The sequence below is a fragment of the Hirundo rustica genome, chromosome 24 (assembly GCF_015227805.2).
Source record: "Hirundo rustica isolate bHirRus1 chromosome 24, bHirRus1.pri.v3, whole genome shotgun sequence".
NCBI lineage: Eukaryota > Metazoa > Chordata > Aves > Passeriformes > Hirundinidae > Hirundo > Hirundo rustica.
The window spans coordinates 1,604,086-1,620,268 of NC_053473.1; the positions used below are offsets into that span (position 1 = coordinate 1,604,086).

The 16,183-nt window shown below is 58.4% G+C and overlaps 1 protein-coding gene across 5 annotated transcripts; it reads left to right on the forward strand.

Annotated features, from left to right (window-relative positions):
* The first annotated feature begins 1,036 nt into the window (after positions 1 to 1,036).
* PTPN7 (protein tyrosine phosphatase non-receptor type 7) lies at positions 1,037 to 15,893 on the forward strand. Of its 5 annotated transcripts, XM_040085539.2 has the most exons (11): positions 1,037 to 1,490; positions 5,434 to 5,476; positions 8,046 to 8,274; positions 8,615 to 8,798; positions 9,223 to 9,307; positions 9,843 to 9,919; positions 11,908 to 12,045; positions 12,813 to 12,923; positions 13,545 to 13,702; positions 14,579 to 14,692; positions 15,414 to 15,893. In XM_040085539.2, exons 3-11 carry the CDS (start codon positions 8,144 to 8,146, stop codon positions 15,505 to 15,507), a joined length of 1,092 nt encoding a protein of 363 aa, XP_039941473.1. In that variant the 5' UTR covers positions 1,037 to 1,490; positions 5,434 to 5,476; positions 8,046 to 8,143; the 3' UTR covers positions 15,508 to 15,893. The 5 variants fall into 5 exon arrangements, with proteins under 5 accessions (XP_039941473.1, XP_039941472.1, XP_039941470.1 ...); XM_040085538.2 differs by lacking the exon at positions 5,434 to 5,476 and having other exon boundaries at positions 1,037 to 1,524; XM_040085536.2 differs by lacking the exon at positions 5,434 to 5,476.
* The last annotated feature ends 290 nt before the right edge of the window (positions 15,894 to 16,183 follow it).

The window sequence follows — 16,183 nt, forward strand, 5'->3', positions numbered from 1 at the left end:
TTTCTGTCATTTCCTGATTCTGTACACCTGGCTTAGGAACAGTCCTCCATGTGATTACTCTACTGTGAAATGAACAGGGGGAGCTTCTTCCCACAATAAGGAGAACAAACCAAGCTGATATAAAGCACTTTCACTATGGAAGATCATCATTCCTAGGGGAACGGTTCCTGTGCCATGGCACCTTTTTAGTCCACAGCAACCAGCTCTCCATCAGTGTTAGCCCAGCCCAGTGGTGCTGGTGGTTCACCAGCTCTGCTTTTCTGTTGGCAAATTTGGAGGAAAGTGCAGTTTGCAGGAGATACAGGAGAGTATCTAATTCCAGAAACCAAACATGGTTTTATCCAGCAGTCATAGAACCATAGAATGTGCTGAGTTGGAAAGCATCCATCAGGGTTATCAAGTCCAACCCCTGGCCCTGCACAGACACCCCAACAATCCCACCCTGTGCCTGAGAGCTTTGTTCACATGCTCCTTGAGCTCAGACAGGTTTGGAGCTGTGACCACGTCCCAGGGGAGCCCGCTCCAGCGCTCAACCACGCTTTGGGTGAAAAACTTTTTCCTTTTATAATTTAAACCTCCTCTGACACAGATCCAGCTGTTTCCTCTAGTTCTGTAACTGGTCACAGAGAGCAGGGACCGGAGCTGCCCCTCATGAGGATGTCAAAGAGTTCAAGAGGTCTCCTCTCAGTCTCCTCTTCTCTAGGCTGAACAAACCAAGTGATTCAAAGAAAACAATCCAGCAGTTAAGCAGGAAATCCAGGTCCTAAACTCTTCTTCTGGTTCTCCTTGAGGAGAGGGCAGAAGCACAGCGGCTGGCAGGATCAGCGGCAATGCCTTGGCAAGACGAACCAGCAATTGCTTAATTGTTCCCAGCTCAAGCCAGGCAGCAGCAGGAGCAAACTCTGCACAGACCGTCCCCGGCCACGGGAGGAAGGTCACACATCCGCTGCCTCCGTCTCTCTGCCCAGGATCGGCTCCATCGCGGTGGGATGCCCGAGGGCCCGGGCTGGCAGGCAGCGCTGCGCTGCGGGCTCTGAGCTCCCGCAGCCCTGCCAGGAGGATGCTCCTGCCGCGGCTGTCCTTGGGAACGCGCTCCCGTGGAGGACGCTGGAACAGCGAGACGCTGTTCTCCGGAGAAGCAATCTGCGGAGCCGCTTCCCTCGGCTGCCGGGGGCCGGCTGTGCCCAGGCCGGCGGGCGGGGGGCGCGGACCCCCCAGGTAAGGTGCCGAGGGGTCGCTGGCTGTCCCCTCGGCCGGCTCTGCGGGATGCTCGGCATGACTGCTCCGTCCTCCTCCGCCCTGCCGGCAGCCGATCGGCCAGTTCGCTGCGAGGCTGCTCAGTCCCCGGGCAGCCGCTTCACCTTCAAGCCTGCGAGCGATGTTTAGGCAGTGGAGGAGATGGGCTAATTTCCAAAAGCCTGCAGGACATCCTGACTCCCAGTGGTGCCAACGGAAGCAGAACCATCCCTTCCTGAGTGCCGGACCCAGAGGTGACGGGGCCTGATGGGACTAAGCCGTGGTGTGGTAGGCAATCCTGGGGAGTGAAACTATTGGGCAGCATCTGTGCTTTGGGTGCCAGCTCAGTGCCTGCCCAGGCTGAGGTGACTTGGGGGCTACAGCGCTGTGTGGAGGGGGTGAGGAGAGGTGCTGGGGTGTGCATCAGGGCAGGGAGGAAGCCCATGCTCAGGAGGCTGGGGGGCAGAAATGGGCGTAAGGATTGTCTGGTCGTTAGTGGGAAAACGGGTCCCAGTCTGGAGAAGGTGCTCTTTGCACAAGGGTAACATGGCCAGAGGTGCAAGATGACCCCACAGAAGTGGAGTTTTAAAATGCAAGTGAACAAACAAGTACCAGTGAGGGATAAATCCAGATCTTCCTCCCCAGAGCACCAATTCCACAGGGAGCTCCTATCTTGCTGAAAGTAAAGCCACACCTATAAGGACCCTTCAAGGCCACTGAGACTCTGTCACAGACCTCTCTAGTTCTTACATCCCAACAGATAATCCTAATGCACCGATTTCACGGACAGAGGACACAGGGGATCCCATGTCTGGCACGTCCCTGGTTGGGCCAGGGTGAATGGCTGGTGTGGGAACAGCTGTGACTCTTCCCTCCATCACCAACCCTGCCAGCACCACTCTGGGCACCATCACCATCCCTGACACCCCACTGCCACCAAGGTCAGAGCAGAAAGGAATGCTGGAGGACAAGGGATGTTCCTGTTCTGGGACCTCACCAGTCCTTCCCCACCAGGGGAGGGAGGCAGGATGGTGAGGGGCACAGCGGTGACCTGCCTGGAGCCATTTCCTTCAGTGCTGCTTCCTCCCATCCCCTCCTGGGTTTTGACCGTGGAAACCGTGAGGTTCCTCTTCAATCACACCAGATTGCAGTGGCTGTCCTGGTGTCCTGCTCCTGTCCTTACATCAAACTGACCCTGGGTTGGGATCTGCCCCCAGACTGGACACCATCTCCCCTCAAAGCCAGGTCTGCCCTGGCCCCAGCAGTCCCAGCTCGTAGGATCCAGCAGCTCTGCTCCCCAGGCCAGCCTGGTGCAGCTGGTGCAGAGCTGGTGATGTGACATGGGACAAGCACGGCTGCACACAAAAGGCACGGTCCCCAGCCAGAGCATCTCCCAGCTCTTTGCTCCCCACTGCACCCCTCTGCAAACCCAGCCAGGGTCCCTCAGGAGGAACCAGCTGGCAGCAGCATGTTCCAAGCAGGGCTCAGAGGTGGCCAGGAGTGAAGTGCCCAAAGGTGTATTCAGGAAGAGGAAGGCAGGGAGGAGGGAGGGAGAGAGGAAGTCTGGACTCCCCTGCTCGAGTTCTCTGCACAGCAACACGGATGGGCACTGATGAGTGACCAGGGACATCTGCTTGGCACGTGTGGGTGTGCATCCTCCATGCACCCCAGAGGGCAGGCAGGGGGGTGGGGGTCAGTCCCAGGAGGGCAGCAGACACAGCTGGGTGCAACAAGGTACAGGGTGTCTTAGACAGGTGTCTGCCAGGGAAAGCCAGAGCTTCCCTTGGAATGGAGAATGTAAATCGACCCTCTCCTCTGAATTATTACAATTTTGAAATTAAGGGGCTTTCAGGCAAAGATATGGGAATAAGAATAACCGTTCTTTATTAAGAATATTAAAAATACAAAAATGTAGTACTGCAAAAAAAAAAAAAAACAACCAAAAATGAACAAAAAAACCCCCAAACAAACAAAAAAACCCACAACAACAACAACAACAACAACAACAACAACAACAACAACAAAAAACCACAAAAAAAACCACAAACAAACAAACAAACAAACAAACAAACAAAAAACCAACCAAAAAACCACTGACAGAGTCAGAACACAGCCTGACACCCTGTTGCTCAGGGTGTTGGGAGCAGTCCAGCCAAGTCCTCCTGCAGTGACAGATGTGGTTCTGAAAGCAATGATCCTGTAGAAGGGTGTAGATTTCCTCTGAAGGTCCAGTGGTGGTGAGATGGGTCTGATCTTCCTCTGGCAATCCCGTGCACACAGGCTGTGCTGGTGTTCTGAGTCCCAGGTTTTATCCAGGTGGGAATGCTGGGCTCCTCCCCTGGGTGGAGCATCTCCCAGTGGATGATGGAATTGTATCAGCCATGCAGCGAGCCTGGATGGCCCATGAACAGCAGAGATCCCTGCAGGGAGGATGGGTCCTGGAAGAGACAAAGAAAAAACCCCTCCCCAGCCATTTTCAACAGATGATATAGAATATACACTTTTGGTGACCTCTTGCATTGCAACCCAAGACAAGGGGACAGCTCGCTGCCCAGGTGGCACAGAGCTGAAAAATGAATGCCCTGGGTCAAGCACTGTGTTCTGACTCCATCTGCTCCCTCACATCCAGTCTATCTCTACCAGCTCATGCCTCATTTTCCACCAGCACCTTCATTTTTGTGCTGTGGGTCTCCACAGGTCTGTGTCCCCTCCCATGCTCTCCCTTCAAATGCAGCTCCTCAGCATGCTGGTGCTTTGGCAGACGGCGGGAAGAGCAGCCACGCTGGCAGGTGGGAGCCCACTGGGGTCCAGCTGCGCACCATTGGAGGTCTGTAAGAGTCAGGACATCTCAGCAGCGCAAACTTTTCTGCTCCTAGGAGCCTGGGCCATGGCACATCCCTACACAACATCCCTACTGCGTTCCTCCTATCCTGGATGAGTTGCCATGGCCAGGACAGACTCCAGCGGAGTTTTCTGCATAAGGAAAAGGCCAAGGGGGCCAGGTGTAGTTTCCAGAGGCTATATCCTGGGTGTCCTGCTTAGTTGCAGCCAGCACAGGCAGGTGTGTGACTGGCAGAGCCAAGCCAGCAGCACGCGGAGGTCTGTGAGCAGCAGAGGGAAAGTGCTGCAAGGCTTTTCTGGGGACATCCCTGAGCATGAGCACCTTGGTGGTGCGATGCTTCAGAGGATACACTGCATCCCAGCATCTCAGCTTCCTCTTTCTACCCTGAGTGGGGTCCTTTGTCATGGCCGAATTCGAGTGGAACCAAAGAAGCCATTTTGCAAAGGAAGTGCATCAGCGTCTTTCCTGCAGCATCCAGGGATGTTCCATGACCAAGGCAGAAGCTGGCAGGAGGAAGAAGGGACTTACTGCTGAAATCCTTTGAAAAGCCCATCAAATCTCTTAAATCACACTGTGCCATAGTTCACTGAAATGTGCAGCACACAGGGAGCTCCTGGCCTCCTTTTGTTCCATACCTCTTTTGCAGCTGGAGTTTGTGTCTTGCATAAAATCATGTGTTGGTAAAAGGTTCCCTTTCCTTTTGGGGAAAACCAGCCAAAATCCAGCTCCCAAAGGCCCGTGCTGTCCCAGGTCCCCTGCTCACTGATCAGGATGTCCTGTGGTGCCTCCTGGGTCCAGCAAGGGACCCTGGACAGCCCAGCTGTCACAGCCCCATTGCTTTGCTCCTTTGGGGTGCTGGCAGATTTGTGGATGTTCCCTGGATCCTATGAGGTCTGTGAGGGTTCAGCTGTCTCCATCCTCCCTGTCACAGGTGCCCAGCAGCTGGGGGATGGGGAGGGAGTGTGGGCACACAGATGTCACTGACGTATTCCCGGTGACTTCTGGGAAAGGCAGGAAAAACAGCTCCAGGGATTTGCATCTTGGCTCTATCCTTGGGAACATCTTAAGCTCAAAGACACCCAGATGGGATGGGTGCCCTCCACACTTGGAGTGCAGATACAGTCCCAGCCTCAGGAAGCTTCTGCATGCCTGACAGCCTGTTACTCCAGCACAGAACTCTGTTTTTTTTACTCTGGTTCCTACTGGGACCAAGTTTATGCAGACACCGTGTTAAGTCCTGCAGTGCGGGTCATCCCAGGGATTCCTGAGTTCCGTCAGGGACCGGTGGGAAGGAAGGGCAGTGTGTGGTGGGGCTGCCTCTAGGCCTTACAGATGTGTTCTTTCATCCCACATAGGGCAGGGAGCAACTCCTCAGTCTATCCTCTCTAGGATCTGCCGGTAAGACACGGGTGCTGGTGGCCTTTCTCCAGGATAAGGCTGTTCTGCTGCTGGCCAAGCGCAGCCCTTTGCTCTGGAGCTTGGGCCCTCTGATCTCCTAGCCCCTGGGCAGAGGGTGGCACTGGCAGGGTGTCCCAGGGTGTGCCAGGGCAGCTGTTGTTCTGGCACACCTGCAAACACACAGGTGTGCAGTGACACACAGCTCTCCAGCGAGGCAGTGCTGGCACAGCCTGGGGACAGCACAGTCACCTCAGGGAGCTGGGCTGGGGTGGCTCTGGCCAGAGGAGCCCATGGGGCAGACACAGGAGAGGTGTTTGGGATCCCTGTGGCTGTTGGGGTGCAGCAGGAGCTGCTGCAGCACAGCGGGGTGGGGGCTGAGGAGGAAGGAAGCGTGCAGAGCCCGGGCAGGAGCAAACAGGAAGAGCAGTGGGGATGCATCAGGAAGGATGTGCAGCGCCCCAAGGGCAGACCTGGCCTACTTGAGCCAGGCCCCACGGCCTTTGTCCCCAAATATCACCCTGCTCTTCCCCGCTGGGGAGGGGGAGCCCACCCATCTTACCCTGAGGTACCCAGGGGTGGTCGTGGGTGCAGAGGGGTGTCCCCACATGGACAGGGCTGGGCACGGTGGGGTGGCACAAGGAGCACCCTGCACACGGGCAGGCACTGAGGCGGGGAGGCCCTGGCACACTGCACAGCGGGATGGGGAACAGCTGGGGCAGGGTCTGGGAGAGAGGCCACGGGCAGGACAGCGGGCATGAGAGGACTCATCCTGGTGTCCCGTGGGGCAGGCGGGCTGCGGTGCCCCCGAGCAGCACCGCTGCACCATGCAAAGCACCCTGCCTCACGCCTCACGCCTCCTGCCAGCGGCCCTGGCTGGCTCTTGCCCCCTGGGCGGCACCAGCGGCTTGTCACAGAGGCCACCAAGGCCCATCGGAGGGGCCTGTGGGGACGCTCCGGGCTTTTGGGGGAGGCCAGGCCGGGACGAAGGTCGGTGTGCGGGGAGCAGGGCTGGGTGTGCAGGAGGCCCGGCAGAGCCGAGCTGCAGAGATGTGGCCGGTATGTGCGTGGGCGGCACTCGGGGTGGGGGAGAAGGAGGGAGAGGAAGCAGCGGAGGCAGCAGCTCCTTTGATAAGCAGCTTCCTGAACACTTTCAAACCGTGGTGTCAGCCCGACACGCGCGCGGCCTGAGCCGGGACCGACAGCCCACAGGGCAGCAGGTAGGCAGCCCCCAGCCCAGCCACGCTGCCCGCCGAACAGGAGACCCCGCCGGGCAGCGCCGGGCCCTGGTGCCCGGGGCGGTGGGCATGGTGCGGATGGGCAGCCCCAGGCGGGGCTGGGATGCTGGGCAGGTGATGTTTGAGCATTCTCCCTGCAGGTGCTGGCAGCTGAGGTGCTTGCCTGGGCCGCTCTGCTAGCCAGGGCATCTGCCAGGTGTTTCCTGGCCGCACAGCTGCTGGGATGGGAGCCGGGGCTGTCCCTGCTCAGGATCTCTCCTGGTGCTGCTCTGGTCCTGCTTGGATGGAGAACACCGGGACACCCTGCATGGGGCGTGGGGATGGTGTGAGTGGCGGTGGTGGGATTGCCACTCCCAGAAATGCCACTGGGCAGCTGGGAATCACGGGGAGCAGCTCCTGCCCTGGCCGTGTTCCCAACCACCTTGTGGACCACAGCTCTCCACAAGACCTCCGTAAGCAGATGGGCTGCCTGGGATTCCACTCTTTGCCCACCAAGAGCTCTGACTCTGCATCATTCCCCGTCTCTGTGGGTCTGTCTCCTCCTCATGGAGGGAGGTGGGGATGAGAAGGAAGCTCAGGATCCCGGGGTGCTGTCTGCACTGTGAGGAGCTGTGCCCAGAGGTGAATCAGCATCACCTGCATCTCCCCAGCCCTGCCAGGGGCTGACCCACTGCTGGTGATGGAGGGTGTCTGGCACCTTCCCCAGCTGGGCTGCCCCATTGCCTTTTGCTCAGCCACCCAGATAAAGCCGTTTCCTCTTGACAGTTGCTGTGACCTGCAGGATGGAGGAGGCTGTCCTGTGGCCATCCCTCCCTTGCCAGAGCCGTGAGGCTATTGAGGATGCCTGGTCTGTGTCTATCTGCAGCAGGAGATGGCCAGACTCTGTGCAATGGCTACAGCCACCTCATGTCACCTGTGGAATGCTGCTGTGCTCAGGTGTTCCAGCTCTCTCTTCCCCACCATGTCCCCAGGACAAAAGAGGGGGACGTGATGGGGAAGGGCTGGAAACACAGGGCATGTGCTTCCATGGAGGTGGAGACATCTGGGGCTCCCCCAAACCAGCCCGTGCCCTGTCACCACAAGTCGGTGTCCTCCCCTCGGGGGAAGCAGGTGGCCCTTGGTGCCATGCCCGGTGGTGCCTCTGTGGGCTGCAGTGCTGCAGGCATCCCCAAGGGTGAATGTGCTGGGAGCTCTCCATCTGCCTGGACACAGGGGCTGGGGGTCCTGGTCCCAGGACAACTGAGGACTTAAAACCCATCCCTTGCTTGGGGACCATCCCTTGGGGGCTCCACCCAGCCCTGTGCTATCTCTCAGATCTGACTTTTCTTTTCCAGCCGCTTTTCCTCTGATGGCTCCATGATCTCCCAGGAGCTGAGGGCTCCCCGTGTGCCCCTGCTGTGCTTCAGGACAAGGGCTCCGTGCTTGCTGCAGCATGGTCCAAGCCTGCTTGGTGTGCTCCAGAGTTCATAGGGGCAGCCTGGCAGCCCGGGCAGCTGCAGTGGACATGGACAAGCCGGACAAGCCCAGTCCCTCTGCCAAGAAGCACGTGCGTCTCCAGGAGAGGTGAGTGTGCCTCAGCCCTGGCCAGGGTACCCGTGGCACTGCTCACCCCCAGGGCTCCCCTGACATTCCTTCCTGCCAGCATGTGCAGGTGCCAGGCCTGAGCGTGGAGGCAGCCCTGGCCCCTACCCAGCCCAGGACAAATCTCAACACTGTCCTTCAGGGGCTTCCCAGCAAAAAGGCGAAATGATCATCTAGCTCCTTGTTCCTCAATCTCCCCATCTACTGGGGTCTCCATCTGGCTTTTGCTCAGTGTGGCGTGGTTTTAACTGCTGATAGGGTGGGATGGGCTGTCCTGTCCCAGGGTGGCTGTAGGTCAGCCAGGGACCCCTTTGCCTTTCAGGAGGGGCTCCAATGTATCGCTAGTGCTGGACATGAGCTCTCTAGGGAATGTGGAGCCCATCCAGCCTGTCTGCACACCACGGGACATCACGATGAAGTTTCTGAGGACATCCAGCCACGTGCTGAGGAAACAGGAGCTCCAGCAGCACGCCCAGAGCCTGGCACAGCTCCAGGAGGAGTTTTCGGTTCGATGATTCCCTCTCCTTCCTCACAGGAGGGGTGGCAGGGGCTGGCAGCGGTGGGACTGACAGGGGTGAACATCAGGCTCTGAGCCCAGCTGTGCCCCACAGCCCCACTGGGAGGGCAGGTGGTGTGGGCAAACAGGGGAGGGGTGCCCAGGTGCCACCCGCTCCTTGGTGCACAAATGTCCTGTTGGGGTCCCTGGAAAAGCCTGTCCTGCCCTCCCATGCCATGCTCTTCTCCCAGGGTTGCCTCTCTGGAAGGAGTCCCACCACAAGTGGAGTAAAGACCAGACTCATGCCAGGAGCTGGCATCTCTGGTGGTGCCCCTGGGTCAGCTCTGCCCTTTTGGGCAACCACGTCTGCCACCACCAGAGGACACAAGTGGCAGCAATGGGCTTTTCCTCATGGCTGTTTTCTCCCCCTGCAGAAAATCCCACCCAACTTTGTGAGTCCAGAGGAGCTGGAAATCCCTGGACGTGCTTTCAAGGACAGATACAAGACCATTCTCCCCAGTACGTGCCATTGTGTCCCTTTGCCTGTGGGTAAGGGATGCCTCAGAGCAGCCCTGGCCCTGGGTGGGCACCCCTGGGTGCTGTTGCTGTTCCTGCCATGCCTGCTCCTCCTGCCCGTGTTGCAGGAGCTGGGTGCTGTGTTCCAGGGGGTGCACACAGTGCTGGGGTGGGGGTACGTGGGGAGCTGCTCCCTGGGGTGTCCTGCCCAGGTGTGCAGCACTCATGGGGCCTTGGTCCTGAGAGTGCAAAGGCTGAGGATGCTCTGGAAGGACTCAGCTGGGCTCAGGCAGGTTCTGGGGGGATGTCCTGGGGGATCACTGCAGGTCAGTTACCCCACTGCTCACTATGGTACCTGCAGGTTTGGGCTGTGCCCTGCCAGGGGAGGGGGGCTGAAGTGGGATAAGAACCTGAGGGAGGGTGCAGACATCTCTGAGCATGGCATGGAGCAGGAGGACTCAGCCTCCAGCCCCTGAGGTCGAGGCAGGGAGGAAGGGCAGGATCAGTCCTGCCAGGTAACACCTGTGATATCTTTCAGATCCTGAGAGCCGGGTCTGCCTCAGGAGGGCTGGGAGCCAGGAGGAGGACAGCTACATAAATGCCAACTACATCACAGTGAGTGTCCTGCCAGGGCCTGCAGCCCAGGGTTCACAAGGCACGAGCTGCAGGTGCCACACAGGGTCACACATGCTGGGGCACTGTCACCTGCTCTCCTCTGGCTGCCCTGGGGCAGCAGACTTGGCTTGCCACCCGTTTTGGAGCTGGAGAGATGTGGCTCCATCTGCAAGGGGCAGACACACTGTTCCTGTTGGTGGGAGAGTCTCGTGAGGGAGCTGCTCTCGGCTCCTGGGCAGATTGAGCACCCCAAAAGGTTCCCTTGCAGTGGCTCCTCCATCTCCTCCCATTGTCTGGCAAGGCCAAGGGAGGCAAGGAGTGTCAGCAGATTATGGCAGCTCAGAGATCCACAAGCCTCACACATCCAGGGATTTCCTCTCTGCTCAGGGAGCTTGTTGCAATTTCCCAGGAAGAGAGCTGATGAAGATGGGGTGTGGCTTATTTTTGGCACCCAGTGGGTTTCCTTTCCAGAGAGTGAGAAGTCCCCAGACCCTAGGGTGTTACTTAGACAATTTGGTTTTGATATCCATCCCTGTGCAAACCCTTCCAGGCTGTGCCCTCCCCGGATGGGATCGTGTGTGAGCCAGGTGCCAGCTTTGCCCGATGGGCAGGCTTCTTGCTGAGCAATTCATCCCACTGCAGCATCCCTCCCTTGGGACTGGCCAGGGCACTGGGAAGCAGAGGTGGGGCCGTGGATGCTGTGAGTGCTTGGCAGTGAAGAAAAGCAGGACTTGGAAAAGTAGCCCACAAAAAGTGCTGTCTGGGGAGCCAGACAAACCCCTGGGAGGTGCTGGGGGGGTATGGGGTGGAGCATTTCTTTTCTGACGGTGCCTGTGGCTGAGATCCACCGAGACAGCAGCAACCAGCGCCTGGCAGGGAGGGTCAAAGCTCCTTTGAGACAGGAGCACTGTGCCCAGAGCTGCTGAGAGGTCCAAGGGCACTTTGACCAGGGGCAGCAGAGGAACTTTGTCTTCCCGAGGCAGCCTGGCAGCGTGCAGCTGCACATCAGGTGACACTGGCACTCTGTCCCTGCACCCCGGGGAGTGGTGGCATCCCCTCATCTCACCTGACGGCTGACAATGCACACCTGTGCCCACACACCCCTGTGTGCAGCTGGTCTTTCCTGACCCCTTCCTTCCCCTTGCCTCTCCAAAGGTGTAGCGGTGCAGGAATTTGTGGGTGCATCAGAAAATTGGCAACCCAGCCTGCCTGGGCATGCCTGGGAGGCACAGGAATCTGGGAGGGCTCTGCAGGTGTTTGATCACATCAGCCCCACCTGGGACTGATGCTCTTCCTGCTGATGGTGTTCCATGAAATGTTTTTGAGCATGGGTGAGGGGGAAGGTGGAATTCCCAGGGCTGACACCTCCAGGTCTCCTGAATGGAAAATCATGTTTCCTTAGGAAAAATGAATAATCTCGAGGCATTAAAATAGGGCTCTGCAAAATGTTCCTGAAAACATTCCTGTCCCTTAGCTGCGCCAGTGCAGCTTCATGTGACACCAAACCATTACCAGAGTGCTGGGAAGGCCTGGATTTTCAAAAACTTTGGCAATTTTATACTAGGAGAAGTGTCTGGAGACAGAGGATACGTGCAGCTGCGAAACAGCAATTCCTGCTTGTCCTTGTGGAAATGCCCACAGTGTGGAGTGCAGCTCCTTATGTGAGCTTTGCCTCGCCAAGGCATCCATCATGCTGGCTGCTGTCACACTGATAGCCTGGGGATGCTTGCAGGAGCTTGGCTGTACAAAGCCAGCTGCATGGACTTGCTCCTGGATGATGGAACCAGCGGGATGGGGAGGATGCCCGGTGCTTCCTCAGCAGATCTTTAGAAGTATTTTCAGGACAGGTTTAGTAGGAAACAGCATGTGTGGCTTAGGCTCTAAACCGTAGAGGAGAGAAAAGCATCGTGAGGGCTGGAGTGACCTGGGCCAGCCCCCACTGCCCTCAAGGTCCCCCCGGGTCCCCTGACGGGCCGTGTGCTCGGCAGGGCTACGCGGGGCGGCCCCGGGAGTACATTGCCACGCAGGGACCCATGCTCAACACCGTCACCGACTTCTGGGAGATGGTGTGGCAGGAGGAGGCTCCTCTCATCGTCATGATCACCGAGCTCCAGGAGCGCAAGGAGGTACCACTGACCCAGGGGCACAGGGGGAGCGGGGTGCTGATGACTGGGGGGTTGTGCGAGGCCAAATGTGGGGTCTGCGCACCCACTTCATTCCCTGATGCATCACAAGCGGAGGAGGAGATGCCCAGGGCTGCAGCCTTGGCCCTGTCTGGCAAAGGCTTTCCTCCTCACATGGCTGTGTGCTCTGAGCAAGCTTTACCTGCTGGGTAATAGGATAAAGGGTTTAGAGCAACCCCCAGGGATGGGGCAGAAGCAGAGGGCAGCAGTGCCCCTCTGGCCCCCAGAGCTCTCCCAAGGGTTGGTTCCCCTGGCTGAGAGCTCCCAGACCAGGGGAGAGTTCTGGGGGACCAGAGGGGCACTGCTGCCCTCTGCTTCTGGGAGCGGAGCCAACAGCACCTGCTGGGGCAATCTGAGAACTGGAAACTCCCTTTCCTGGCCATGTCCTTGCTCCCTTCTCTCCCAGCTGACAGCCTCTCTGTGCCCTGGGTCCTGCTGTGTCTGGAAGCTTCCTGGGCTGAGCAGGGATATGCACCCCTGGGGCCTGAAAGCCAGGACAGGGCATGGGAGAGGGTGCAGGGCAGCAGATGCAGGGGTAGGGATCTGTCCCTTCTTTGCTTTCCCTCTGTATCGCTCTGCATTCACCTTCCCTGCTCCCCTGCTGCGCCCAAGGTGCTGCCCCCTCCCAAGAGCACTGACTCAAGCACAGTTCAAATGTCCAGTGGGTGCCTTGAGCATCTCCACAGCCACAAACCTGCCTTGTGTTCCAGAAATGTGTCCACTACTGGCCCGAGAAGGAGGGCACCTATGGCCCCTTCACCATTCACGTGCAGGGGGTGAACGAGTCTGTGGAGTACGTGGTCCGGGACCTCTCCATCCAGGTGGGTCTGAGCCTCTTCCTGGGGTCAGAGAGGAGCACACTGGGGCCCAGCAGTGCCCCTGACAGCCCTGGGATCTCTAGTGAGGTGGCACTGCCGTGTGACAGGAAGGAGGAGGGTTTGTGATATTCAGGAGCGCCTCTTCCAGAGGAGGGGTCTGCAGAGCCCCTCCTGCCTGGAGAGGCTGGGAGGGAGCAGGACCCAGCCCTGGGGTTGGGTCAGGAGGAGGGGAAGGGGAGGAGAAGGGGTCGGCTGGGCAGAGCAGCACCACCAGCCCAGTGTTTTTACACTCCACCAGCCCAGTGTTTTTGCACTGTGTCGTTGGGCTCTGCCCCAGGGGCTCTCTGTAGTCACCTGGGCTGACACCAGCCTAAAGGATCTTGCTTGCTTTGCCTGGACTCTGGTGACAGTATTGGAGCACTCAGTATCTGTCCTCATCTTCTGGGATGGGACACATCCATTGTGTCTGGGGTCTCTCATGTCTGGCAGAGGCTCAAAGAGGGATTCAGGAGCAGAGTGGCTGAGATGGGCACGGGCTGCTTGGCATCTGCTTGAGCTGAACTCCCCGTTTCATTTGGCCAGTGCTCTCACATCCCCATTTCTCCTTGTTCTGTGCTGGAAAAGCTTGGAAAGGAACGCCGCAAGGTCAAACACATCCTCTTCCCCTGCTGGCCGGACCAGCAAACACCCGAGTCAGCCAAGCCCCTGCTGCACCTGGTGTCCAAGGTGGAGGAGGCTCTGCACACTGCAGCCAGCCCAGGGCCCATCGTGGTGCACTGCAGGTAAGAGCTTGCACCTCACCTGAGCCCTGTCTGTGCTTCTCCTCGGGGTCAGCCTGCAAATGCCTGAGGGGAAAATCCCAGTCCTCATGCACGAGTCCCACTGCGGGGCAGAAATCCCAGAGCACAGCCACCCCACAGCAGAGCTGTCAATCAGCAGCTCCTGTGGTGCATATCCTGCATGTCCTGGGTGCAGCAGGGTGGGAGCTGGAGGGGTCTGTATTTGGGACCCAGCCCCACTGTACACACACAGCTCCAGCTCTGGAAGATCCTGTTTGAGCAGGGAGATGGAGCCAGGTGAGCCCATGGCTGGCCCCTTCGAACCGGACCCATTCTGTAATCCGTGATCCCTGCTCCCTGTGCCACCAAGCATGGCCTGTGGCTTGGCTGTGGAGCCATGTTTCAGGACAGCCCTCCTGCAGCAGTTGGCCTCTGCCTCTCTTCTCTCCTTGCTGAGTGAATCTGGGGACAGTGGAGCAGAGCACCCCGTTGTCCCTATGGAACATGCAGCATGCACTGCTGCAGGCTGAGTGCAAACCACTGCTGCTGCTGCTGGGGTTAAAGCTCAGCTGGGAGGGCATGGGGCTGCAGAGCCCCCTGCACTGCACAAAGGATGAGCACAGACTGGTTTTGTGCTTCCAGAGCAGCCTCAGCCGGGCTGGGTGACACAGCAAGAGCTCCTTGCCACGGCAGAGTGACCCCAGCCCACACCTTTTAGTGCCTGGCTGAGAAGCTTGGTCTGGCAGCTGGGGCCAGGACCCCAGCATCCTTCTAGGAAGAAATCACAGCAAAGCAATCCAGGAGTGCATCCAGCTCAGCAAGGTGCACTGTAAGCCGGGGATGCTGCGGGTGCTCAGCACGGCTGTGTCTGTCCTGCAGCGCAGGCATTGGCCGCACCGGCTGCTTCATTGCCACCAGGATCGGGTGTCAGCAGCTGCAGGACAAGGGGGAGGTGGATATCCTGGGAATTGTGTGCCGTCTCCGCATAGACAGGTGGGTACATGCAGCTGGTGGCTCCTCGGAGGGTCCTGCTGGGTGCCAAGCCTGAGAGCAGGGCTGTGGGAGGGCTGGGGCAGAGACCTGGGGATGGGCATCCCATGGGGCATGGGGATGGGCATCCCGTGGGGCATGGGGATGGGCATCCCGTGGGGCATGGGGATGTTTCTGATGGAAGCCAGAGGGGTGGCTGGGGGATGCAGGTGTGGGGATAGCAAACAATTCCCAGTGCCAGGCTGGTTCTGCTGTCAGAGCTGTTGTGGAGAGGAGAGGAGAGGAGAGGAGAGGAGAGGAGAGGAGAGGAGAGGAGAGAGAGGAGAGGAGAGGAGAGGAGAGGAGAGGAGAGGAGAGGAGAGGAGAGGAGAGGAGAGGAGAGGAGAGGAGAGGAGAGGAGAGGAGAGGAGAGGAGAGGAGAGGAGAGCTGTGAACCTCGCAGCCATCTGCTCCTCCCTTCCAGCTCAGCCACTAAATCCAGAAACACTCCACCTGACCACTTTTAAAGAAGTAGAGGTGAAAATTACCGCCAAATCATGCTAATCTCATTTTGAATAGCCCAACAATGCTTCTGAACCCCTCTATTTGGGCTGCTCTGGTGCCTGTTTCAGAGGCATCTTGACATGGTGGGTGAAGCGGGAATATTTGTGCCGTGGGAGGAGAGATCTGGGGACGGGGTTCTGTGTTTGGTGAAGTGTCAGTGGGCCCTGCCTTTCCCTTGCAGAGGTGGGATGATCCAGACGAGCGAGCAGTACCAGTTCCTCCATCACACACTGGCTCTCTACGCTTCCCAGCTGCCAGAGGGGGCAGGCCGCTAGTGCAGGGCTCCCATCGGCCTTGTGCCTCCCTGCTGTGACCTCTCCTGCAGCAGCCTCGGGGACACCTTCACCACAACCTCTCCTGATGCTGCCAGGCCACAGAGCAGCAGCATGAACATCCCTGGGGACTGCGGCTTTGGACCCTGGGGATGAGCAAGGTGAGGCGACGCAGTGGGGGCTCGAGGTGGCCACTGCTGCTGGCTCGAGGCAGATTTCACCCACAGAAAGAAGCTTTGGCTTTTGAGAGGTGCAAGATCCTGAAGCAGAAGAGCAAGCTGTGTGGGGGAACTGCAGCTGGCAGAGGCCAGGAGCGTGGTTTGCCTTTCAGCTGCACACAAATGTTCACCCTGTTAGACACAGCGCAGGTGGAACTACCCTGAAATAAACAGAGCCTCTGTCCTGGCTGTGCATCCTTTGTGGGCAGGGCTGGGCTTGCTCCAAACATGCACCACGAAGCTCTTCTTGCTAAAGACACACCTTGATGGCTTGGTGCACGGTCAGCTAACAGCGTTCCACAGCTTGCTTTCCTCTCCACCTTCAGCCAACACCTCAACAGCCTTAGAGCAGAATCACAGAGTTACTGAGGTTGGAAAAGACCTCCAAGATCATCGAGTCCAACCTCTGATCAAACCCCACTGTGCCCACTAAACTGGATCATGAATTGCCATCTGTAGTT